The 25777-nt window shown below is 33.2% G+C and overlaps 2 protein-coding genes across 4 annotated transcripts; one reads left to right on the forward strand and one right to left on the reverse strand.

The window, feature by feature from the left end:
• Nucleotides 1–267: 267 nt before the first annotated feature.
• On the reverse strand, nucleotides 268–6424 carry LOC105165559 (mitogen-activated protein kinase 20). Its single transcript, XM_011084613.3, has 10 exons — nucleotides 5825–6424; nucleotides 4760–5168; nucleotides 4515–4642; nucleotides 4373–4432; nucleotides 3648–3797; nucleotides 3389–3544; nucleotides 2920–3131; nucleotides 2732–2830; nucleotides 1077–1246; nucleotides 268–965 (listed from the first exon to the last, which is right to left on the reverse strand). The coding sequence occupies exons 1-10, from the start codon at nucleotides 5846–5848 to the stop codon at nucleotides 511–513; spliced, it is 1863 nt and encodes a 620-aa protein (XP_011082915.1). The 5' UTR covers nucleotides 5849–6424; the 3' UTR covers nucleotides 268–510.
• A 10815-nt stretch (nucleotides 6425–17239) lies between these two features.
• On the forward strand, nucleotides 17240–25019 carry LOC105165558 (protein MEI2-like 2). 3 transcript variants are annotated; one of them, XM_088876295.1, is made up of 13 exons: nucleotides 17240–17610; nucleotides 18752–18794; nucleotides 18911–19051; nucleotides 19145–19611; nucleotides 20431–20589; nucleotides 21093–21209; nucleotides 21307–21458; nucleotides 22285–22380; nucleotides 22488–23426; nucleotides 23516–23600; nucleotides 23699–23767; nucleotides 23912–24091; nucleotides 24392–25019. In XM_088876295.1, exons 2-13 carry the CDS (start codon nucleotides 18764–18766, stop codon nucleotides 24497–24499), a joined length of 2544 nt encoding a protein of 847 aa, XP_088732421.1. In that variant the 5' UTR covers nucleotides 17240–17610; nucleotides 18752–18763; the 3' UTR covers nucleotides 24500–25019. The 3 variants fall into 3 exon arrangements, with proteins under 3 accessions (XP_088732421.1, XP_088732420.1, XP_088732419.1); XM_088876294.1 differs by lacking the exon at nucleotides 17240–17610 and having other exon boundaries at nucleotides 17969–18794; nucleotides 24392–24542; nucleotides 24676–25019; XM_088876293.1 differs by lacking the exon at nucleotides 17240–17610 and having other exon boundaries at nucleotides 17970–18794.
• Nucleotides 25020–25777: the final 758 nt, after the last annotated feature.

Genomic DNA, 25777 nt, shown 5'->3' on the forward strand with positions numbered 1-25777 from the left:
TTCAAGCTTTTTTGAGAAAAAATATAATTTAATATTTTCAGAGAGAATCTAAATATAATTAGCCCAAACTTTGTATTAATATTTCCACTATTTCTCATCAAATTTGTTTTCCCCTCATTTCAATTCGCACACATCCTATACCTAATTTCCTTATCATTAATACACAAAATGACTTCACTTCATACACATCAGTCATTAAACACCAAACCAATTTCAAACAGAAATCCATAGGAAAGGCGGTTGGCCACAAACATTGACATCTCAATCTGTAAAACTGTACTTGCACCTTATTTATTATTTCCCATGAGAAAAAAGTATTCACAGGACTCCATCAACAAAAGAGGCCTAAGGGCTCTCTGAAGATGGAACTGTGCCCCCAACATTTCCCCTGTACACCCACCTATAGTTACAATGTATGAACCCTCCCCTCAAAGGAGAAAAACTCTATGCAACTTCCTGCTTATCATTTAACTAATCAGTCCACTCGCTTTTGTTTGTCTAGACCCTCAATTAATACATCCTTGCCATACCATACTGGATAGTAGCTACCTTCCGGTGGGCAACCACATTCGTGGCAGCCGCTGCACCAACTCCGAGCCCACCGTATTGAGCTTTTGCTTGTAGCAGATTCGTATCGATCGTGACTCTGTCATCGACATGGTCCAACTTTGTCGTTGCAGCACGAGTCATGTAAAACTGATTGCTATCGATGTTTATTGCTATATCAGGGGCTAATTTGGCAGCCATGCCGCAGTTTGGTATTTGTTTTGTGTTGGATGATGAGTCTCGTCTGGTCTCACCTGCTGACCTATCCATCTTTCCTGTGCCGTTTCTATGGTAACTATAGAGCGAGGGAATAACCTGTGGGACTGTGTTTCTGAACAGAGTTCTAGGATCATATGAATCTTTGACGGCATGTCCGTTCTCATAGGCCAGAACTGGACCAACAACTTTGCCTGGTTTAGCTGAAGATGAAAAGATTCAAGAGAAGAGAGTTTCAGCGGGAACAACCACAAAAATTCAACAACCAGACAAAAAACATGATGGTGCTTTAACATATTTAATCAGAGAAGTACCTTGCTGGATCCTTTGTGGTTGTTGCAAGGTTCTCGAGAGATTATTATGGGGTCCATCAAAATCTCTCGAGTTTCTACTGCATGATTCTTCATAATTATGTCGATCTCTTGCATTTGCAAAAGTTGTCTGCTCTGTTGAAGGTACAGCATTGGCATGTACAATGGTAGACCTGCATCAACATAAGTTGTTAAATATATAAAAGTAAAAAGAGCACCAAATATGACTAATTTTTTCATTCATTTATTTCTACTTTCTACCTAATGACTATTAATTTGGAAGCAACACTTTGTTCTAAACACCCTTATAACTTAGAAACATTTTGTTCAAACTTGTTGAACTATTCAACAGTATTAAATAAATAACACGTTGATCAAACATACAACTATAATAAACACCATGCATTTTAAGTACTACAAATTATTGGAGTTTTCAAATAAGTTAACATATGAAACAGATCACATTTCAATTGTTCATTAAATTACCAAGGTTGTTCATTATATCATTGAAATACAAACATCATCTATACTTAATTTCAAATAAGTGAAGTGGGTGAATAAAAGAACTCAAATTTTCAAAATCTAGAGAATAAACTATTTATAAATAGTAATTGTGTCGGGTGCGGGTCCCGTGTGGGTCCACATCAGAACCCGGGATCCACCTCAGACCCAGGCGGGTTTAAAATTATACCTGACCCAGATGCATTTAATTGGGGCCCCGGTTTACACAGACCCGTTGCCATGCATATCACTACCAGATTTTATTATGCAAAAAATAAAGGCAAGCACATAATTGTTCCTGCTAATCAACATCATGACCACCATATGTGCAGCAAAGAAGCAAGAAGTTACATTAATGAGATCAGATCACCGTCTAGAATTGACTTTTCGAATAACCCTTGAAACACCACAATTGAGGAAAAACAAGAAAGTAGATGGACAATAGAATTGATAGAATAAATCATACACTACGCGTTTCCTCTCTGTTGATAGGGTCAATTCCACATATATACCATTTAAACAACCTAAAAGCCAATATTAGGACATACCAACATTTTGGACGGACTTAGAAACAGATTCCATTCAAAAACCAAAACAATCAACTTACTCATATTCTATTTATATTTTGCCCCATATATTCTTTCTCATAATTAGGAACATCTTGTCCTTATTTCCTCCTAAAGTACAATAGACATGGAACACAATAGCATTAGCGTCTAAGCCATATCCAAAATCAATCCACCTTAACTACATAGTGAGCTCCCATACTATAGAAAATCCACGTCCAAATTATGAATCACCACACAACCATGAGGCTAATAGACAAGGAAAAGAAGGGTACAATAAGATAAATTAAACTAATAGCATGAAAAAGACAGGTCAGAGAAATATTTGAGACGGAGTTCACTGCCAGGACGCAAGAAATCATAAAAAATCCAAATACTATGCATATTTTCTTATGGCAAGAGCAATCAGATATATATTATTAAATGCTTCCACTCTAGCACAACTACCAGCAGAAATGCAGACCACCAGCACATTGCTTCTGTGTATATACATGCATATCATAATTATCTTCTGTTATTTTGACAGGTAAAAGCAGTGCCAATAATTTAAAAAAATAAAAAAGAAAAAAAAAAGGCTGAGCACCTATATACCTTGGAAGAGAAGCATGCTTTCTTGCAAGTGGAATCACTCCATCTTTACCACCATTTTCTTCCAAATGAGCAAACAGCTTTTTGAACTGATCAATGGCACTACACGAGATATGTTCCAAGATTAGCACTATCTACATTGAAAAGGAGATATGTGATAAAGAATAAAAGCACGGGAAAAAGGTTATTACCTAGGATATAGAAAATTAGTTCTCTCAGTTCCGTTGATGTAATCCTTCAGTAATTGAGGATGGTACTCTAGTATCTCACGGAATATTAGCTCTCTTATATCCTCCTTTGTGACTCTTCGCCTCTCAAATTCAAATTCCATCTTCGAAATTGGTTGGCAGGATGGTTCTCTCTCCACTTTGGCCAATCCCTTGAAATACGGATCAGCCAGCGCCTGAGAATGCCAAGAAATTAAAATTAAAATTGAAACAACTGAAACATCAATAGGGAAAAGGTACGTTAATATAAAAAAGGAAAGGGATTTACTAAACGATATTATCACAGCAGATACGTGAAATTCAGGATTTACTCGTATAAAAAACTTGATTCAACAATATAAATGGTTAAGGACATAATGTATCAAAAGAAACCCTAGACTTCAAAAAACTTCAGATGAAGAGCAGTTTTGCAAGAAACTAGACAAAGCAAAACCTCTTCAGCAGTCAGACGGTCCTTTGGATCAAAAGCAAGGAGCCTCTCCAAGAGCCGAAGCGCCAAAGGATCAGCATTTGGAAATTTCAGTGCAAAAGGAACAGGTTGCTTCTTTCTCATGCTTGTAAGATATCTTCTAGCCTTTTCATTCCGCACCTAAAAAGAATAGAATAAACAAAATACCAGAGCAGGTTGGGGGATGCAGCAAAAGATCAACTTGAAAATAAAATTAATCCTCGGAGTGTGAACTGATGCATACCCGAGAAATGGTATTCATGGATGGAGTTCCAAGAAGATCAGTTATCAAATCAAGTTGGTGAACAACATTCTTTCCAGGAAAAAGTGGCTTCCCCGTCAAAACCTCAGCAAAAATGCAGCCAATACTCCATATGTCAATTGCTGGAGTATACTGAAAAAATATGCAGCCAAAAATTGAGAACACCAACACATGTTACTGTGGAAACACAAAAATTAAAGTCATGAAACATCAAGGGCAAACCACACAACTAACGCATTAGGCATTCACCAAATCTGATTGGAATCAGAGAATACAATAAAGTGAGAAACCAAACCATGCAAGTCATATTAGATATTATTCACTTGTTTCAGTCCATCAGAATCTAAAGCTACTTTCTTCTACAGTAAGGCCAATGTATCAGCACCTTAATTTTTAACCAGATGATACTATGCCAAAGGTTCATAAAAGAACTACAGTTACTAAGTTTCAATCTTTGATAGTTCCAAAAAACCAGCAACTTTGAACTACAAGCTCAAGTTCATGGCAACTTAACCAATTATGCTGAATTAATCTAGGGGAGTTTTTACAAAATTAGGCTACCTATTATGTGCTAAGAAATACCTTTCAGCGACTCAGGTAGGATATTAATCTGGAATAAGAAAATAAATTTACGCAGATAGATGTCGAAAAGACAGTATTAAATTGTTCATAAAAAACAAAACTAAAAAGAAAATGCAGAATTACACCTTTGAGAAAAATGAGCCACACAATTCTGGAGCTCTATACCATCTTGTAGCAACGTAATCCTGTATTTTATGACACAAGGCACATTAACGATAAGCAAAGACTAAAAGGTTATCCAATTATAAATATCTAGAACTCTCCTACCGTCCAAAATATCGTTGTAGGCATGTCATTGAACGCAACCCTAGCCAATCCAAAATCGCATATTTTGAGTTTACAGTTTGCATTTGCCAGAATATTCTTTGGCTTTAAATCTCGATGATAAACATTAGCTGCAGGCAAAAAGGTCATGAATTAGGTACTTAGCGAAAGAAAAGACATTGGCAACAAATTGTAACCATCCCTCTCAACAAGGCAGGAAGCTCAAGCACATGGAGCAGCAGACTCACCTGTGTGGATATATTTAAGGGCACGAAGCAGTTGGTATAGGAAAAATTGATAATGTTCCCGTGTCAAGTCATCATTAGCCTTAATGACTTGATGTAGATCTGATTCCATTAGCTCGAAAACAACATAGATATCTTTGAATTCTCTCCTTGAAGGTGGAAGCATAATGTGTTTAATTTCAACAATATCAGGGTGTCGCAGAAGCCTCAGAAGCTTTATCTCTCGAAGAATTCGAGCAGCATCAGAAATATGCTCAAAAATGTCATGTATTTTCTTTATTGCCACTTTTTCACCTGTATGAGTATCGATAGCCGAGCAAACAACACCATAGCTACCTTTACCTATGACCTCCAGGATTTTATATCTGCTTGCATCACCATATTCAGAAAAGAAGTCCATTTCTGCTGAACTCTGTTGCATAGGACAAGACTAATTTAGTCCATTGTAGAAGTACAGCATTACTATAAAATTTGACTTTGTATCTGCCATGTATAAACGAAAAGCATAAAACTTCACTCCAATTCCATATCAATATGACCAGACTTCTATCTATAATATATGCTTCAACGGAAGCAGCTAAATGAAAAGCCAATCAGAAAGAACTGACACATATTTCAATTTCCAACACTGCCTGTTTTGTCTTCCTTTTTTTTTCTTTTCTTTGGTTTGTTTTACCATACGAGTTCACTTGTCACCAATTCTCAGGAAATATGAAACAATGTAGTTTGATGTTTTTCAATTCATTTCTTCACAAGTGAGAAAGGTAAATAAAGCACACAGAATTACAAACTTCTGTTAAATGATCCCAAAACTCTCTTGTACCTAAACCAAAAACTCACATTTAATACAATAACAATTAAAATGAAAACAAATTACACCCAATAATCAAGAATGGCCAAGAAATATATCAAAAACAACTGGTACTAGAAAAAAAGGATCAAAAAATATATTTGTACCAGAATTCATGCACATAAAACATAAACCTCCCAAACACCCCTCAAAAATTCACTCAAAAAACCAGAAAAAATATCACGAGATGGGAAAAGGAAAAAGAATAAGAGGCTCACTTTCTTCCTGTGATCTGGCTGCATTGCGTCGAAGCAATTCAAAAACCCCCACCGAAACAATCTCAACGGCAACCCCCTAACCGGAACAAATTCAACGAAAAAAATTCAATTGGCTTAGCGAGTTTCTGAAGGAATGCTCGAAAGACAATTCAGCCGCATTTCCCCCATCGACCGCGGCTTCGGATGGCTAAGGAGCAGTCCCACCTCGTCTGCTTCGTATTGTTGTTAAAGACAAAGAGGAAACGATCCTTCATATAACGACCCGCTTCTTCTCCTTCCTCACCAACAATCATAGAACAACAAAACCAACCATATACACCCCCTACACAAAAAAACCCCAATAATAATTAGAAAAAAAAAACAAACAAACAAAAAATCCCCCCTCTTCTCTATTTATTTATAAACAGTATCAAGCTTTCTGTGTATGAGTCTTCGCGAATATGTGGATCTAAAGGAACCCTTTAGCAGCTGGTGGGGTGGGTGAAGGGGGTGAGATCTAACACCGACACAAAGTAGAGAGAGAGAGAGAGAAGAGGGTTTTACAGAGAGAGAGAGAGAGAGAAAAAAAACTACGACAGATAGGGAAATTGAAATCAGGAAAGTGCCTGTGATGTGATGCAGTATGCGTATATGAATACGTATAGGTAACGCTTTTTTGAATATACATGACCGCGTATATTGTGCATGTATTTATAAGTTGTGTATACGCATTAAATATATATTTGAACTAATTTTAAGTATTATCTGATCAGCTAATCCCAATTCAACCCAACCCTAATTTTTAACATTTATAAAATATTTCCCAACACAACAGTTGTACAGCAATTCAACTGCTTAACATTAATTATGATACAAAAATATTTCATTCTTACCCATACATTTAACATGTATACCAACATTACATCACTACGATTACGTAAATACGAAATAAACGATATTGTTAGTATTAGGTTAATCCAACCAATTAAATAAAATTTAAATATTACACGATGCTATAACAAATTATATAAGCAGTATTTTGTAAAATCATAATATTACGACAAAATCATAATTACGTACTATGTTTAAACGTTATTGCTCGAATCAAAACATATTTGTTAAAAATCTACTATTGAACTCAAAACCTCGAGAAATATTTATAACAACTAAAAAAGAAAATTATTTTTTTCAAAATAGTAATTTCTGATTTTCTTTTTTTTTTCCCCATAACTTTCAATCGTTTTGTTGGGATTAAAATATTTTAACTCATTTTAAAAAAATATTTTTTTAATGTTTCAACTTTATTTATAAAATATTAATTATCATACACAAAATGAAATGGGTAATGTAGGATAGTAGGTGGGTGAAACCTACCACTCCCCTACCAAAGTAATTTTATTCATAAATTGGACAACATATAAAAGTATTTTTGGCTATGTGGATCAAAATTAATGCCTTGTGATGAGAGCAATTCACACAAATTATAGATTGCTTGTGACACCCAACTCAGGAAAAAGTACAAATACACTAGTTTATTTTTTTAAATAAATTATAACGGACTCCCTGGTATTCTTTATAATTATAAGTACCCTATTGTCCGATTAATCAAAAATACCCCTATAAAATCGACGATCGTCGAACAAACAGCCCCATATAATGATAGTTATGAAATGTATTCGTTAAACGGTAATGAATTCTATAGGGATATTTATATTTTTTCCCAACAATATGAATAGCGGTATTTAGCCAGTTATACTTTCTTATTATTTTATTTTTAAATATTATGTAGAATTAATTATTTCATATAAATGTATAACGAGGTGGAGCTGTAGTTCTATTCTTGATGTATTGGTCTTGTGAAAGTGCAGCGATCAAGTTGGGTAGCATCGTGATGATTTTTATGAAACGTAAACTTAATTACGATAATTTTAAAAGAAGTAATTCCATCCAGCATTTTATTCGTTGAAAACGACTTTTTAAAAAGTCGAGGCCCCACGGCCTCTTCATCATATATTTGAATCGTACAAATATATGAGTATCGATCTATTTTAATAAAAATTATTAGTCAGTCTTATATATTTGTAATTGATAATTTGTATAGATTGATTGTCGATTGAAATTCATGATATAATTGTAACCAACCACTTATTTTTTGTGTGTCGGAGTTGAGGTTTATAAAATTCTAATATTATGAGGTTGAGTTTAATCCAATATACGGGATATTTATTTATTTTTATAATAATCATTTATTAAAAAAATATAATAAATTATTAAATCATCATAATTAATATTCAAATATAATAATTTATGCTACGGTTAACAAATGAATAATAAAGAATACGTTATATTACCCATTAAACAAAACAAAAAGGCAGATTTATGGTCACTTTCATTAATCGTTCCCTTTCTTTGCTGGCACGGAGGGTTAGAATATTAAAAACGTGCCAATCTTTACCAAAATTTAAACCCTCGAACAACGACTTTTGCTTTGCCTTGTTTTATAAGTTACATCAACATGAGGGTTTGACACTTAATTTGAAATCACATCAAATATTATAAAAAGGAAAAAAGAAAAGTAAAAGTATTCAAGGGTAGATAAACTTTTTCTTATTTAATTATAAAAATTTTAAGGATAAATTGCAACGGGCTTTCTTGAAATTAATCAGAATTATAAATATTTCTCATTACTTGAAAAATTATAAATAATCCTAAATTTAACCATCGTCTAACAAATATCCTGGTGTGACAACCCATCGTAGAGGGCTATTTGTTAGATGACCATTAATTCTGAGTGGGGGTATTTGTAATTATTCAAACAATAAGGGGATTGATAGAGCAAAAAATAGTAGGGGGTCCTATTTAGTATAATCAGACTACAATATAAATATAAGCCTGTCTTTTTTTTTTTAACTCTTTTTCCCTCCTCTCTTTTAACGAGAAGTGTAAGTCAAACATTTCTTTTTTTTTTCTTTAGCTTATTTCCTTCGTCAATACCTTCCTTTCTTGGAATGTCAACTTTTCTCTTTTTTTTTTATTTTTTTTTATTTTTTAGCTCCTTTCCTTCTTCAATATATTCATTTCCTAAAATGTCAACATTTTTCTTTTTTATTGATTTCTTTCCTTTTTCAGCACATTCATATTTGGGAATGTCAACATTCCTTTTTACATTGATTTTTTTCCTTCTTCAATGCCTTCATATTCGGAAAGATCTTCGTCAATACCTTCATATGACATCTTACAAGTTTCACAATCATCTTATAAAATATATGACCTTCTACGATAGTTAAAATAAATTTAACCCAACACATTCTAAACAATAATAAAAAATCGAACGACTGACTACGAAAAACATTAGTCACTAATCTTACTAACAAAATAACGAATTGTGCAGTTTGAAATAAGGATGACAACGGGATCGGGTAAATGGGGGGCCTGACCCATCAGAGGCAGGTTCGGGTCCTCATATGCCGTTCTCGCCCCAAAAAATTATAAATTCCAAATCGATCTGGGGCGGGCCTTGGGTTTTTACTCCCAATTTTCTCTATTTTTTTATTTTTTTATATTATATATTTATGTATAACATTAGTTATTAAGGAATTATTATATTAAATTTAAATTCTTAAACAATTTTGTATATATATCCAATTTTATATAAAAATATAAAAAATAAGAACGAGTTAAATGTATTTTTTATAATACATCTTAGATAAAAATATAAATAAAAATATATTAAAGTACGAAAACCTAAAATTATTTTACTTATTGAAAAAATAAAAAAAAAAAAAGCATAAAACAATAATAGAGACTTACATTAAATATATAATAAGAAAGACAAGAAAGATGGACCGAAGAGAAAAATTGATTTAAAATAGTTTTAAATTGTCAATATTATTTCATCAATTTGAACAAAAAAAGATGTGTAAACTACAATGAATGATAGGATGAGAAAATAATTAAATATAAATATAGTATAAAAACTTATTTAATTGTAACTAAAAATAAACGTATGATGGATTTAGGTGGGCGGTAACTTAAATTTACAATACAAAAAATTTAAAAAAATAAAATATATTAAGTTTGATTGGGTGTGGGTCTTGGGATTTTTATCGGCTAAAACCCGCTCTATTATCATTCCTAGTAATTCATATTTTTTTATCACAATTAATAAAATTTGGTTGAGTTTGGAATTCGGTGACTCTACAAAGTAATAAATTATGATTTTAAATTTTATCAAATTGTGGATATTTATCTAATTTTTTGTAAAATTATTATTTTAAAATTATTTGTAATTTGACGGTGATTAAATTATTAATTAAGAATTTAATATAACATTCAATTATTTTTAATTTAAGAAACTTTAGATGTATTTATATAATGTATGATATAATCCAATGGATCTCTCGAGGGATTCAATAAATTATTAAAATAGAATATATTATTATAGATCATACGTTATATATATAAGAAATTGCAAGTATTAGCAATAATGCATCTCAATTTTTTCTTAGTATTAGCCATAATATATCATGATCATGAGGCTGTGAATTTAAATCTTGCCAATTTATAAATATTTATTTATTTTTAATAATAATTATATTAATTACTCACCACAATTTTTTGATTTAAAAATAGGAATTTCAAATATTTGAATTATTATCTTAAACTATATTTTATGCTATATTAGGATACATTTTCGATGACAAATTTTGGACTTTAGATAATGATTTTAGGTAAAGTATTTCAAATAATTTTATATCAAAATAATTCAAAATCTATTAATATTTGATGAAATATAATTTAAAATTATATTTGAACAATATCCTTTTTAATATAAATTTATCGAAACAAGTACAAATCAGTTGTATTTTTGGATTGAATACCTTATTGGTTCTTTAAAAAAATATTATTACTATTCTCCTGTTTTTAACGGCCGTCCGACAATTAGCTCAACCCGTTGGGTTTTCATCATTTTTCTGTGGTAAATTTATCAAAATGCTCTTGTGGATTGTATACCATAATTTGCTTATTATTTTAGAAAGTTTATGACATTTTTTTATAGATTAAGTGGACAATATTTTTACAAGTTTTAAATTTTCTCGACCGACCTCGCCTGATTTATTTATAATTTAAAAAAAATATAGTAAAAGCAAAATCGATAATTTCAAGCGTATATCAAACGATTACATAATCTTATCAAACCAGAGAGGTATTTATAATTTTTTAACAACAAGATGATATTCATAATTATGCCAAACATTATGGGAGCTCGTTGCAATTTACCCATTAAACTATGAAAATTATGCCACATAAAAATATAAACTATGAAATTTATTGATGTATAATTTAGGAATAATTAAATCTACATCCCTTGGACTGTAACCTATTCACACAAACTACACATGTCTTTTAAAAAATTACACATAAACACATCTAAAACGTCGACCTCATTTATACGAATCATCAATATTTTTTAGAAAATTACATATACAACCCCGAAAATATCAACAATATTACAAAAAATATTCCTACTTTTTTTACAATTTTATAAAGAACATTCAAGAAAAAAAGACATCAGTGTACCTCAAATAGGCATAATAATTGTGTAGGCATAGCCATATGAATTCTGCATCCCTACATGAACATCTACTCCAGTCATAAATCGTACAGCAACTTCTTTGAATTATAGGCAAAGTCGCATGACTCGACGACTAAAATGTCGGTCGTACCATACTAATATATTTCCACGTTTTGCACGGGGTCCGTCATAAGTTGCTATTCATAATGTCAAGAAATCGTAATAGAGTGGGCCAAGACTAAAGTCGCACTCCCCTTTGCAAAAGGAATATGACAGTATTGCTTCCCTAGTACAGTATGATTGAAATTTTTTGATGAGTGTAAATTCTTGAGATTGAAATGAAGTGTATGTACCATGTGCCTTGAGGGCTTTTCATGGCTTATAGGCACGTGAAGCTTTCCGTGAACCTCGGGTTTTTGTTTGTTAGTGTACACATAAATTTTGAATCTGTAAAAAAAATAAAATAAAAATATAGTAATGAACTTTAAGCATTGTTATACATTTAAATTGAAAGAGTTACAATCTTTTGAGGGTGCAGACTATCTCCCGTTTCTTCTTTTCAAATTGTGATTCAAGAGCAGAAAACATATTTTTGGACGCGGATGCCATGATCTTCTCCAAACTTGTCGGAGACAATATCGTACTGCCATGAAATAGAATATCAAAGTTTTAAGAATTTGGTGTCAAGAAAAACATAAAACCTTCGTAGTTGTAGTGTTTTGTCGTGGCAAAAAAATTTGGACTTGGAATCTTGTATTTTGTTGTTGTATGCAGTGTCTTTTGAAGGCCTATTTTTATAAGCATAAGTAAGGGTTTAGGTAATTTTGACTCACTTTTATTGGACCATGGTTGACTGGGCCGAATTTTTTAATTAATCCAATTCAATAATTATTTACCGCATTTTTGGTCAATTCATGACTTCATGGGTTGGCCCGGTATAATACCCCAATATGGGTTCTTGTAATTATTACCTCAATTTTGGTCTAGTTACAACATAACAAACTCACTGATTATTAGACGTTTTTCAATATGTTAATTAATCGCCATAGATGCCCCTCCATATGTCCGTTTTTCCCCTTGTTTTTAGCCAATTTACAAAGTGTTGAAAATGTATTTTAGTCCTAATTATTTTTAGGCAAGTGTAGAACAAAATCAAACACCTACAAATAAAATCGAAAAAGGGAATATTGGACATTATGAAATGCAAATAGAGACCATATCACGATAAAAAAATAATTAAATTGATGCATATGCCGAGTGTTTGTTGTCTTTTACCATTCAATATACTATTGTTAACAAAAAGTGGATAAACTAATATGAGCTTTACTTAGAATAGAGCAATACACTTGTCATGTGATTAATTTATAATTTAAGCAAAGTGATCAATCATACAATAAGTATATCACACTTGTTCTGTAATTGAATTGGTTCGACTAAGCTAAGTCCGAGCAAGAATTTTTCCAACTTACCTTTGTTGTATTTGGGGCCAAAAGGGCAAAATCACAAATTAATCACTTACTTCACTTTAGCTAGTAAGCATGAAATTGTGATAATCCACAACATTGTCTCAATCTAGTTAGAGCCTAGTGAACGAGTTCTCAACTAATCATATGTTCCACGCGGCTAGACGAACAAACATCTCCTGTCTTTTGTAAAACTAGTTACTACTGCACGCGATTTCTGTGAGCATATAAAAAGAATGATAGTGTAAGGTGATAAGAAAAAAAATTGTGAAGAAAAATAAATTATTAATTATAAATTATAATAAATATGGAGAAACAAGGTGAGAGAGAAATGTGGAGTAGTGGGATTTTTTTTAAAGGGAATAAATGAAATAAAGGGTAAATTTGGATATTCAAAAATTGATTCGACAAAAGATTTTCTTTTATAATAGGATATATTAAAGCTACACTCTCTAAGGTTATAGTTGTAATTACTAATACACCCCATATTTCAAGGCAAAACTTACACAAATACCCTCTAAAAAATATTACATAACATCTCTCAAGAGGTGTAGCTGTAATTTGTAAAAAACCTCAAGAGTATCAATATAATTTATCCTCTAAAACTTAAATTTATTATGAACTTCAAAAAATTCAATTAGAATCACTTTATTTAAACTTTTAGTTAGTAATTTGTTAAAAAGAATTCGATGTCAGCAGTCTGATTCAATGACAGGACACACACACACACACACAATGACTTTGTTTTATACAGAAAAATAAAGAATAATTTTTTTTAATTATTTGATATTATGAAAAAATAAGTCCATTTTTAATATTTTTCTTAAAGTAAAGTGAATATGAAAGATTTATAACTTTTTGATAGTAAAAAATTATGTTTATGGATAATGCAGTAAATACCCTTTTTTTTTTTTAAAGCAAAAAGCTACGATAAAAATGAGGGGGAGAAATGTGTTGAGTAAAAAAAAAATAGAAATAAAATATAATTAGAGAAAATTTCATTACGATTATTTTGTAAAAATTATTATAAATTAAATAATATTTAACCCACTTTAATATAATATTTGGAGGGTGTTTTGACGGGTTTATAAATTTTTAAAAATATAATATAAGATATGTAAAAATTTATAAGATATTAAAAATTTGTTCGAAATATATGATGGTTTACAGGCCCAATTAAGCTGGATTGGGCCACACTTTTATACGAACGGCCCATTAGTACGTATCCACAAATAATTACAGTATGGGCCATAGCCGATCAAATCACATATGTGAATGAAAACCATTTCAAATTCCATCCCCATTTTTTGAATTGGCAATCAATTAGGGTTGGGGTTCATTTGATTTGATGAACAAATGCCCTAATTATTATTTAGAGGTATAAGAGATTTATGCTGATTGATTATTATTGGCTATTGTTATTCACTAAAATGGTTTAATATATTCAAAATTTAAAATACGATAGCCGTATATTTAGAGAGTATTCGCAATAACTTCTATTTTTATGGTGGAAATAAATTACAAAGCAGGGTAAATTACATTTCTTGCCACTGTACATAGTCCCAAAATTGAATTTGTTACCTAAAAATTTTGATTTTAGTTCATAATCTTTTAAAATATTATAATTTTAATCCAACCGTTAAAATTGTTCACCAACACGACCGTGTTCCTAGCTCCATTAACTTTAATGATTGAACCATAATTATAATATTTTAAAAAAAATTAAGAACCATAATCATATCTCAAAATATTTAGAGACCAAAACTATTTTTTGTAATAAGTATACGGACAGAAAATATTATTTATAGCATCACTAAATAAAATTATTCTTTTTAGTACAATGGGGGTGGGGGTTTGGGGTCAGTTTGGACTCAAACGGTGACATCACTATTGAGTAATACCTCTTCAATTCAATCAATATATCATTATAACTAACAATAATAGTAAAAATATAATAACTCATATAAAATAAGATAAATATCTATATATTTGATGAAACTCGAATTATTACCTTAAATTTATTCATGAAATCTTATATCTTAACCACTAAACTAAGAAATTACGGTGGTCACGAGAGTTATTAGAGAGTACAATTGTACTTGAATTTCTAAAACCCCAAATATTATGGTGGGCCCCACAGGAATGTGGTAGTGGCGTGGCAAGCACAGCCTCACCCATATACCCATTTGATTCCTTCCCTGTTCATGACAATATATTAATTAATAATAATAATAATAATAATTCAAAGACAAGGTTGGGTTTTCATAGTCCAATCAAAGAGTTGCAATGAGAGGGATCATTATCTTTGTGATTAATAATCCAATAATGTACTACTTTCTTGTACCAAATCCTTCAAATTTAAGATAGATTATAATGGTTTTTTTTTAAATTTATTATAATTATAATTATTTATTAAAAAAATTATAAATATCTTTTTAATATATATGATAATCTAATAAATATCCCTCGTGATAGCCCATTATAAATGGTATTTATTAAACGAACATTAATTCATATTCAAGGTTATGTTAAGCGACCAATTATTTATTTTGTGGTCCGTTCATAATGGTTGATCAATAAAAGATGAATTTGACTTACTAATGTATTTATTGTTGGTGGGGTTTTGATGATCAAATTGAGTAATATCTTTAGCGATAAAATATTATGTGAGGTAATTAAATTTCCTCAGTTGGGGTAGCCCCACAACAACGGGTTAATTCCGACCTAACCTTTTATTGATTCAGAAAATATTCAAGTTATATCGTGGATTCAAATTTCCTAAATATGGGTACGTACTTTATAATAATCTTTATTTAAATATATTTTCTCATTTAAAATGTAAATTACAATAGGCTCCTTGAAGTTTGTCATAATTGGAATTTACCCACTCATTATTGAAAAAAATATAAGTACCTTAAAATATTATTATTAATTATCTAACAGATACTCCATCTTAACTCCCACGTTGGGGTATTTGTTAAACGATAATTAATTTCATGGAGTATTTGTAACAATTACAAATTTTAGGGGATCCTATTGTAATTTATCATAATTTAAAAAGTATTTGATAAATTTTAATAATTGAATCCGCTCCTCCTAAATGATTGTAATCCCTCTTTTGCCCCTTATTTCTCAATAAAAAACACATCACCTTCCACACATTCTTCTTGAATTTTTTAAAAAATTCATGGGGATGGGATTAAATAAAGGGAAGATACTCACCCCCTAACTTGTTCCCAATCCTGTCCCTGTCCACCAATCATGCCCACATACCAACCAGTGGCAATCTTTGTAATTTACCCCAAAATTCGAGCCCAAATCTTTATCCATAATATTATCTACTTTTCTTGCACATTTAAAGTTTCTCAGTGTCAACGGACCTCAAACCAAATTTAAATGCAGCCAAATATTCTCTCTCTCTCTCTCTGTCTCTCTCTCTCTCACACACACACCCACAAAATGGATAAATGAGAAAATAAGTAAGAACATAAGGGCTTGTTTGGAAGGGTCATTTTTGTGTTCCAATATGGTGTTGTGAATCTTGCACATAAGCATATGTTAGGTGAGAATGGGAATATTGTCTTATAGTGCTAGAGTTAATTTAAGTGTCTCTCAATGAGTCATCTTCTTGGACCTTGAGAAAACTGATATATTCAATTAAGAGTAGGAGTCTACCAGACTTTTATAAAGTATTTTATTATGATTCCATTAATAAAAATGGATAATATTATGTTCCATCTTTTATTATTTACATATACATCAGATTTCTTTCTTTCTTTCTAATTTTGATAAAATATTTATCATTTGAGCAAAATCTATGATAATATTATTTTTTTATTATTATGAGAACACAATTGGGGAACGGAGTTGCAATTGTTTAAAATGAATGAATATCAACTTATTACTGTAAATAAGTCAAACATACTGTTTATCATTTGAACAGTAGTTTTTGTCTCCCACTAAACAACGTCAAATATATTATAGTTATTTTATATTATCTCAAAAAATAAATTTAAATATACACAGTATCTCTAACACATACTTATTTATCTTTATTTTTGTTTCTCTATCTTCACATAACACACTAAAATTAGTAAAAAATGAAACCAAATATAGTGTAATATTTTTCTTCTTTTCTCTGGAAAAAGAAAGAAAAGAGAGAGAACATAAGGAAGAGGTTTACAAAGGCATAATGCAGGAGATCCAAATTTAGGATGAGTAACCAAACAGACCTACCAAACATAGAAATACAGAAAAGCAATAAACAATCTTATTGTCTTTGGTGATGAAAGATTTTTACTAAGCAAAAAATCTAAGTAGTGAATTTCTCTCACTGTTGATATAAATGTGATGCAAATCAATAAATAGAGGGAGAGTCGGATACCCTCTTTCCGCTCCAATCATTCCCCACCGTGTTCCCTTTGGACCATTCTTGCTCTGTGGGCCCCACCCCCCATCTCTCTCTATCTCTCCCCCCAGGAGAGAGAGAGTGTTCCTTTTCTCTCTCTAAAACATTTACTGGTGTTCCGGCGGGAGAGAAGGAAGTGAAAGAGTAGACGAAAGCAATTCCTCTGCTTCTACGGAACTGATGTTTTTCATTTCTTTGTTGGGTTCTTGTTGTGACTTGTGAAATCATCTCTCACTCCTCTTGACTTCTCTTTTCCACCAAGCCCTGGATTTTTTCTTGCCCTTTTTCTTTTGCCTTTCTCTATTTCTCTCTTACATCTTCTTTTCTCGCAGTCATCAGTCACCTTCATCCTGCTGATGAGGTACTCTCTCTCTCTCTCTCTCACTATGTTTCTCCCTCTGTGGTTTTCGGCAATTTTGTCCTTTTGCTTTTTAACTGTATAATTGAGGTGGGTTTTCTTTGTATTACATTTTTCTTTATTCTTCTTGGGTTTAAGATGCTGGGTTGTGTTCAAAGCTTCTAATTCAGATGATTTTAGGTTAAAGTCGCGATCTTTATATGGATTACACCGGTAAAGTTGTGATCTTTTCCTGGATTTGTCTAATTCCTGCATGCGGTGGAGTAGAAGTGTTAAATTTCTAATGGGTTTCGTGATCTTTTGTAGTTGGTATGATTTGGGAAATTTGTCGGTTTAGTTTATATATGCCAGCTTTTGAGATTTTGGCGTGGGTTGACCAAAGCTAAAGTGTCCAGAGCGAGTTCATCTTTATATATTGTTTTATTTGCACCTGGTTTTGGTTGTGATTTCACATGAACTGAGTTCTTGCTTTGATTTATTGCTGAGCACCTTATATCAATAAGTGTTATTTTTTATTTGTTTCTTCAACATTTCTATACTTTTAGTTTAGTTGCTGTTGTGATTCTTATTCCGATCATTCTGTGAGATAGAGCTTATTTTTCTTTCTGTGCAATGTTCTACATTTTCCTACTAAGTAATTGGTGTAATCATTTTGTTTCTGTTTGTCAATATGATATGCTTGTGGTTATGGTGTCTTTAGATGCGGTACAGAAGTAGGCAACTTAACTTTTGCTTTCTGTGCTAGTGCTCCTTTGTGTCTCTATGTGCCTATTCAGCTTGTTTCCGAAAATGACTTCTTTTTTATTGGAAAGAGCCAAACTAATGGACCTCTCTTCCTTTATGTTTATCTGGAATTGTCTGGTTAGTGTAGCAATATTTTGGGGCTTGGTTTAAGACATTCATAATTTCTCTTTTTCATTGATTGGTACTTCTTCGAATTGACCTGATTAAATATTTTTGCCAATTGTGATGCTTTTGTTTTTTTTTTTAATCACTATATCTCAGATATCAACTATGCTATGTTATCCAAGTGTTGCTCGGAGTATTCTCGTCTTTAAGTTATATAATTGTCAACGTCCTTTTGTTTTAAGGACTTGCAAACTCAGAGCTCTGATATTTAATTTTTAATATGATTTTTTTGCAGGAAGTAGTCCAAATGGAGCAACCACCGAAAAATTTCATTCCAGGTTGGTTTACAGAGCCACTTTTTTCCTAATTAATGATCATCTATTTGATACTTTCTAAGTGATCTTTTAAGGAACTACATTTTTAATGACCAGATTATTTACGTCCACTTTTGTAGGTCCTTCAAAAATACCATTGATGAGCTCTCCAGGAAAAGAAAAAACTGCATGGAAACTTCCTAGTGGAAGTGATGCGTATCATGCGTCTACTGATGTTAGCTTGTTTTCTACTTCACTGCCTGTACTTTCACATGGGAAATGTGAGCATGAGTGATTAAGCTCCTAGTTGAGTTTGTTGTGACTTTATTTTACTTTGGAATGGTCTCTTAGAATAGCTTCTTTCTTATTTGCAGTTAATTTTAATGGATCAGAACGAAGTGGTCAGTTACTTGATGATGACTTCCCTAGCCTTAGTAAACTAAACCTTGAAGGTGAGGTAAAGGATCCACTTGAAGACATTGAACCAAGTATGATCGGAAGCAATCTTCCTGGTGATGAAGATGAACTTTTAGCTGGTCTTATGGATGATTTTGACCTCAGTGGGTTGCCAACTCAACTTGAGGACTTGGACGATGATTTGTTTGGAAGTGGGGGGGGATTCGAAATTGAACCTGGTAGTCCAGAGAATCTGGTGAATGGTATATCAAGGTCAAGTACATCTGACGGTATTAATATTAGCAATTTTTCTCATTATGGTTTCGCAAATGGAGTTGGAACTGTTAGCGGCGAACATCCATATGGAGAGCACCCTTCAAGGACATTATTTGTTCGGAATATCAACAGTAATGTAGAGGACTCTGAGCTTAAGTCTCTCTTTGAGGTATTGTTAAGAGGCTTCAATTATTTTCATCTGAGACATCTATCATCATTTCTGCAGTTCTCATATTATAATTAGATCTCACCTTCTATTGGTTTTGCTTGCTAAGTACTTTTTCTGTTAAAGTTACTACTTGCTAATTTTCCATGCTTTGGCTCTCCCACGCTTCCCTGCGGTACTTTCCGTCTCTCTTTTTGTGCGCTGATGTAGATTTGTCATTTTTATAATGCTCAAATGTAGAAGAGACTATATGTTTAGAAGCTGTCATACTGCAGCTGCTTGATTATGCCAAAAAGCCTCTGATTTTGGAGCAAAAGAATATCACTTCTCTCAAAGAGGCGTACTTTTGTTATTGCTGTTAGTGCCTAATGCATGTTTTCTTTGAAGATTCATTACTTTCGCTGTAAGGAATATTCCTCTCAGCTGTAGTGATTCTGTTTGTTTCCTCTTTGATAAAACACCACCGCTTCTGACAAAAGTATTTCTGGAGCGCAGATTCTGGTAGTTAGAACTTGTATATATCAAAGATTTTGCTGCCAGATGAAGAATTAGTACATAGATTCTCAACTTAAGGCGAAATTTCTGAACAGAACTTTGATGACCACCCTAATTTTGTTTCAGCTTAGAATCATTATGATCAAAGCCCCTTTTTAACGGTTCCTGATAGTGTAATCACTCATATTTCTTTTTCTTGTTTTTTTCTTTACAAAGCTTCAATCATGCTTTTTCCATTTCCTATCACCATAGAAATTTCAAAAATTCTGAGAATTTGATTGAATATACTAATTTGTCGCTCTGCTTTTCTTTCTGTCCTCCCTATAGCAATATGGAGATATCAGAACGCTTTATACTGCATGTAAGCATAGGGGATTTGTGATGATATCTTACTATGACATAAGAGCTGCTCGGAATGCAATGCGTGGATTACAAAATAAGCCCTTGAGACGGAGAAAACTTGATATTCATTTTTCAATTCCAAAGGTTTGAACCCTATCTCTTCATTTTGACTAGGGGTGTAAGGTGAGTCGAGTTGACTCGTGAGCTTAGCTGGCCAGCTTGAGTAGTGCTTGACTCAAGCGGGTCCTCAACTTCAAGGTTGTTAAAAGCTTCCAGTAGTATTTTTATTTTTTTATTTAATTATTTAAAAATAAAATAAAGAACGATATTCTTGTACTGATAATGATACTTTTGTATTGTAAAGCAGTAAAAACTAGTTTAAAATTATATGTTAATGTAATTCATGACATGTAACAAGTATTAAGTAATAGAAAAGCATAATGAGGATAAGCTAGATGATCTTGAACTGAACCCTAACTCTACAAGCTCGCTGAGTTCAAGTTTGTTTGAAGTTTGAACAATTTTAAGCTCCAGACAGAGCTCAAAATTTTCAGAAACTAACTTGAGCTCAAGTTGTTGGCACCCCCAAATCTGATGACGTGTTTGCTTACCAAATGACCTAAACTATTCTTTCCTGCTACATGCAGGATAACCCATCTGAGAAAGATATTAACCAAGGAACTTTGGTGGTGTTCAATTTGGATGCTTCTGTATCCAATGATGAGCTTCGCCAGATATTCGGAGCTTATGGGGAAGTTAAGGAGGTAGAATTTTCTGATCATGTTAAGTTGTGTCAGTTTTATTAATTTTTAATTGTTTCTCACCCATAACTGTATCTTCTGTATTTTGCATTAAATGTAGATAAGGGAAACACCTCACAAACGACACCATAAGTTCATTGAGTTTTATGATGTTAGAGCTGCAGAGGCAGCTCTGAAGGCTTTAAATAGAAGTGACATAGCTGGGAAGCGAATAAAGCTTGAACCTAGCCGGCCTGGTGGAGCCCGTCGGAGGTGAACTTTAAAATTATGATTCTTTTTAGGCTGATGATACCATGGTTGTTTCTTGCTTTCTTTCTTCTTCTTCTCCTTTTTTTTTTTTTTTGATTTAGCACGCCTATGGTTGTTTCTACTATCTCATTTTTCTACTTCTGTTTACAGTCAATGCATGCCTACTACTGATGTTAATGAATAGCTGCTCGACAGCATCTGCCTGTACCATACTTTTACTAGGTCAAATATAGGGTTGTATCACAGGAAGATAACAATGGTGCCTTCCATAGGCTATCAGGATATGTTAGGAGATACACATACATTTTTAATATACTATATCATTTTGTTCTGCTGGAAGGTTGGCCAAATAGTGATGTTCTCGGACTCGCGTTAGATCCCTGCCTCAAAATATTATTGTTTCACAGTTTTTTGGTGAAAACAAAATTTTCTGAAGTTAGAAGTTTTATATAGGATTTTGGAAGTTGGAATATCTCTATATTCTGAAGCGTATCAAACTTTTGAATTTTTGCTTGGTTTTCCCCTGCGATCTGCGTATTTTGATGCAACAACTGCATTATGCTACCATACCTCTAGGGGTATATAAGTTCTGGATGCATGGGCTAGTGCTGTCACTTGTGTCATCTTGGGACATGTGCACTGCACAAATCTTTTACAGCAAAGAAGTCAGATTTTTTACACTTGCCAACTTAATTAATTATTCTCCTGACAAACAGAACTCAAAATCTGGTGTTCTCTGATTCACTATTATTGTTATTCCCCTGTGGGTTTATAACTTTTTATTTCGGTAAGGTTTACATACTCTAATGAATGTGCTTCCTGTGTACAGCTTAATGCTGCAACTGAGTCAAGAGCAGGAGCAAGATGAAGTTCGATCTCTCCGGCACCAAGTTGGGTCCCCCATACTAAACTCTCCTCCAGGCATGTTGATGGATGGGCTGCCTATTTGACATTTTCTTGTTCTTTTGTCTCAATAAGCATGATTCCCACATTAAGTATAACCAGAACAAGTGCCACGTTATTTGCAGGTAGCTGGCCAAATTTTGGCAGTCCAGTTGAGCAAAATTCCTTGCCTGGTTATAGTCAGAGACCGAGCTTAGGTGGGCTCAGCCCTGTAGGAAGCAATCACTTGTCTGGTTTGGCCTCTATTCTTCATTCTCACGGATCAAGTCCTGTCAAGATTGCACCCATTGGCAAAGATCCTGCAAGGATAAACCATTTAAACCAGGTAATTTCTTCGACTAGTACCATGCATGGAGCGGCCTATCAGCAGCATTATTCTGTTCCAGATCCCAAGTTAAGTTCAAGTCCTGGACCTGTGTCGTCACTTAGTGATTCCAGGCCATCTAGTGTTGGAACACTTTCTGGTCCTCAGTTTCTTTGGGGGAGTCCCACTATTCACTCAGAGCAGAACACGTCGTCTGCCTGGTCGTCATCACTGAAAGCTCGCCCATTTCCATCTAGAGGGCGGGGGATTGGTTTTCCATACACTAGTCAGCATGGCTCTTTCCTTGGTTCACAATATCATCATCATGTCGGATCTGCTCCATCTGGTATTCAACTGGAAAGACATTTTGGATTCTATCCCGATTCACCTGATACATCCTATATAAACCAGGCAGCATTTGGAGTCCCAAATTTTGGTCATGGTAACGGGAATCCTCCGGTGAATATTGGTGCCCCTGGCGCTATGAACATAGGAGTTGCATTTGCTGGAAGTTTCACTGAAAGTGGCTCTCCTAGTTCTCGGATTATGTCAATGTCTAGAAATGGTCCTATTTATTTTGGCAATGGTTCGGTCGGAGGCATGGGAGCAACCAGCAATGATGGAATAATTGACCGTGGTCGAAGTAGAAGGGCGGATGGTGGAAGTCAGATGGATAACAAAAAACAGTATCAACTTGACTTGGACAAGATCATAAATGGCGAAGATGTTAGGACTACTTTGATGATTAAAAACATTCCCAACAAGTAAGAACTGATAAAATTTGCTTTATGGGAGGTCTTTTACTCTGAGTCACTGATTCCTTTTCTATTTGTTTTCTTTTTCATCTCTGAAGGTACACTTCAAAGATGCTTCTTGCAGCTATTGATGAAACACACAAGGGTACATACGATTTTCTCTATTTACCAATAGATTTTAAGGTAATTATGTTTTTCCATTTTTTCTTTTTCTGTTGAAAACAATTTTCCCATTTATGGTGAATTGAAAATTGAAATTATATTTGTCTATTTTTTACCAGAATAAGTGCAATGTTGGGTACGCGTTCATCAACATGGTGGCTCCTCCTCACATCATCACCTTCTACGAGGTATTTTCAATCCCTGTTTGCTCATTGTCATGCATTGCTTAATATTAAGGTTGCTCATGTGATATACTTTTCTAGCAATGGATTTTCTCTCTACAAATCCAAGAATGTTTGGTTTCATTTGACTTGTGATTCACATGCTTGCAGGCGTTTAACGGGAAGAAATGGGAAAAGTTTAATAGTGAAAAAGTTGCTTCATTGGCATATGCAAGAATCCAGGGAAAGACTGCTCTTATCTCGCACTTTCAGAATTCAAGTTTAATGAATGAAGACAAGCGATGCCGACCAATTGTTTTCCAATCTGAGGGCCAAGACAATGGTGATCTGGTATGTTAGAGTTGCCGATATACACAAACAGTTTCCCCCCAAAACAATTATTAACAATAGTACCTCTCACCATATAACCTATTCTGTCTAAACTCGTAGACATTTTAATTTTTATCTGTAACGAACAGTCTCAAAGTTCTTGTCTATTTTTTACGAAGGATAGTTCCTCTAAGCTTCGTATGAGGAATGAATCTTCCAGAATTTGAGATGGCTTTTTTTCTTCGTTTTATGACATGATATTTGGTACTACACGTAGAGTAAATCCCACAACTAACATGCTGTCGTTTTTGGGCAACTCAGGACGCTTTCCCGACCGGCAACCTGAACATATTTATCCGTCAGCCAGACGGATCTTATGCTGGAGATTCTCTGGACAGCCCAAAGGGGTGCGATCCAGACGAAAAGTGATGGGAACTGGAATTGCTGATTCTCAACAAGAATTGGTGGGGAAGTATGTGCTAACTTTTGTATAGTTTCTCGTATATAAAAAATCTCGTGTTAATAGTGAACAGATTGCCTATATCATTACTCTTCTAGTGACGATGTCCACTTTTTGTGATGTATGCTCGTTTCACTCTTGGAAGAATGTTCAACGAGGCGTGGGCAGCCTTTTGTCTATGTATATGAGTACAACTGATTATTAACAAAAGGGATAGGTACAAGGTGAAGCATCTGCTGATATGCAAACAGTTCTACCGCCATACGCTTTGCTTCTCCTCCCTTTTCTCGTCAAGTCCTTTTCGTTTCCTTCAATTCTAGCAAATGTATAGTATTTTATTTATAGAGCTAGCCGAGCATCGGAACATGTATAGATATAAGTGTATAGTAGGTTCAATGAAAGGACGTCGAACATGTGTCCGTCTTGATGTGTTGTAGTACTAAGGGAATTATGGATTTATGAGATGAATGTGGACTATTTTCTATATAATCTTGTCTTTTGGTTACCTTAATTTGTGTTGCATTTCATGGACATGTTGGTCATAGTACTATGAGAATAATTATTATTAGGGAAATCCCAGTTCTTGGGGCTGTAATGGCTGTTCTTGAGCCGAAATAAGGGATAAACATGATAGTAAATTAAAAGTCTTCTATTAGCAATAAGATATTCATGCGAATTGTAATAGCGGGGTATTCAAATTAATAGTATTTATCAATATTATTGGACTATTTTAAGTGAATTTCTCCGTTTAAGTTTGAGATCTGCTCACTAAAATAGAAGTTGAAAAGAAATCATAATTCTACTGTCTCTGCATTTCAAGATTAACTGCTCTCATCTCTTCATAAGTCCTTCATCTTTACTTTTTATCTCGTTTTAGTCCCTCATTTCTTAAATATTCCACTAACGAGGAGTAAAACTGAAAAAGCTCGTCTACTTCAATAATTTATCAATTATTTAAAAAATATTGTGTACTTCAATAATGTTAATTTTGATAACCAATCAAAAATACTAATATTAATAAAACAACAATCAAACATTCAGAAAAAAAAAATGTTATTTTTGTCATTCTGGGTGGGTTCTTTGTACTAATCCTTTAATTGATCTGTATGGCGAAGAAGTTGGATGTATGCTACTTACCACTCCTAACTAATGACGCCCGCAACTTGTACAGCTTATGTCGTCTATTATATCCTTGGCTTTATACCGTTTCGATAAGGATTACTTACAACATAAGCTGTACAATTGAA

The sequence above is a fragment of the Sesamum indicum genome, linkage group LG12 (assembly GCF_026168435.1).
Source record: "Sesamum indicum cultivar Baizhima isolate 11 linkage group LG12, ASM2616843v1, whole genome shotgun sequence".
In the NCBI taxonomy this organism is placed as follows: Eukaryota; Viridiplantae; Streptophyta; class Magnoliopsida; order Lamiales; family Pedaliaceae; genus Sesamum; species Sesamum indicum.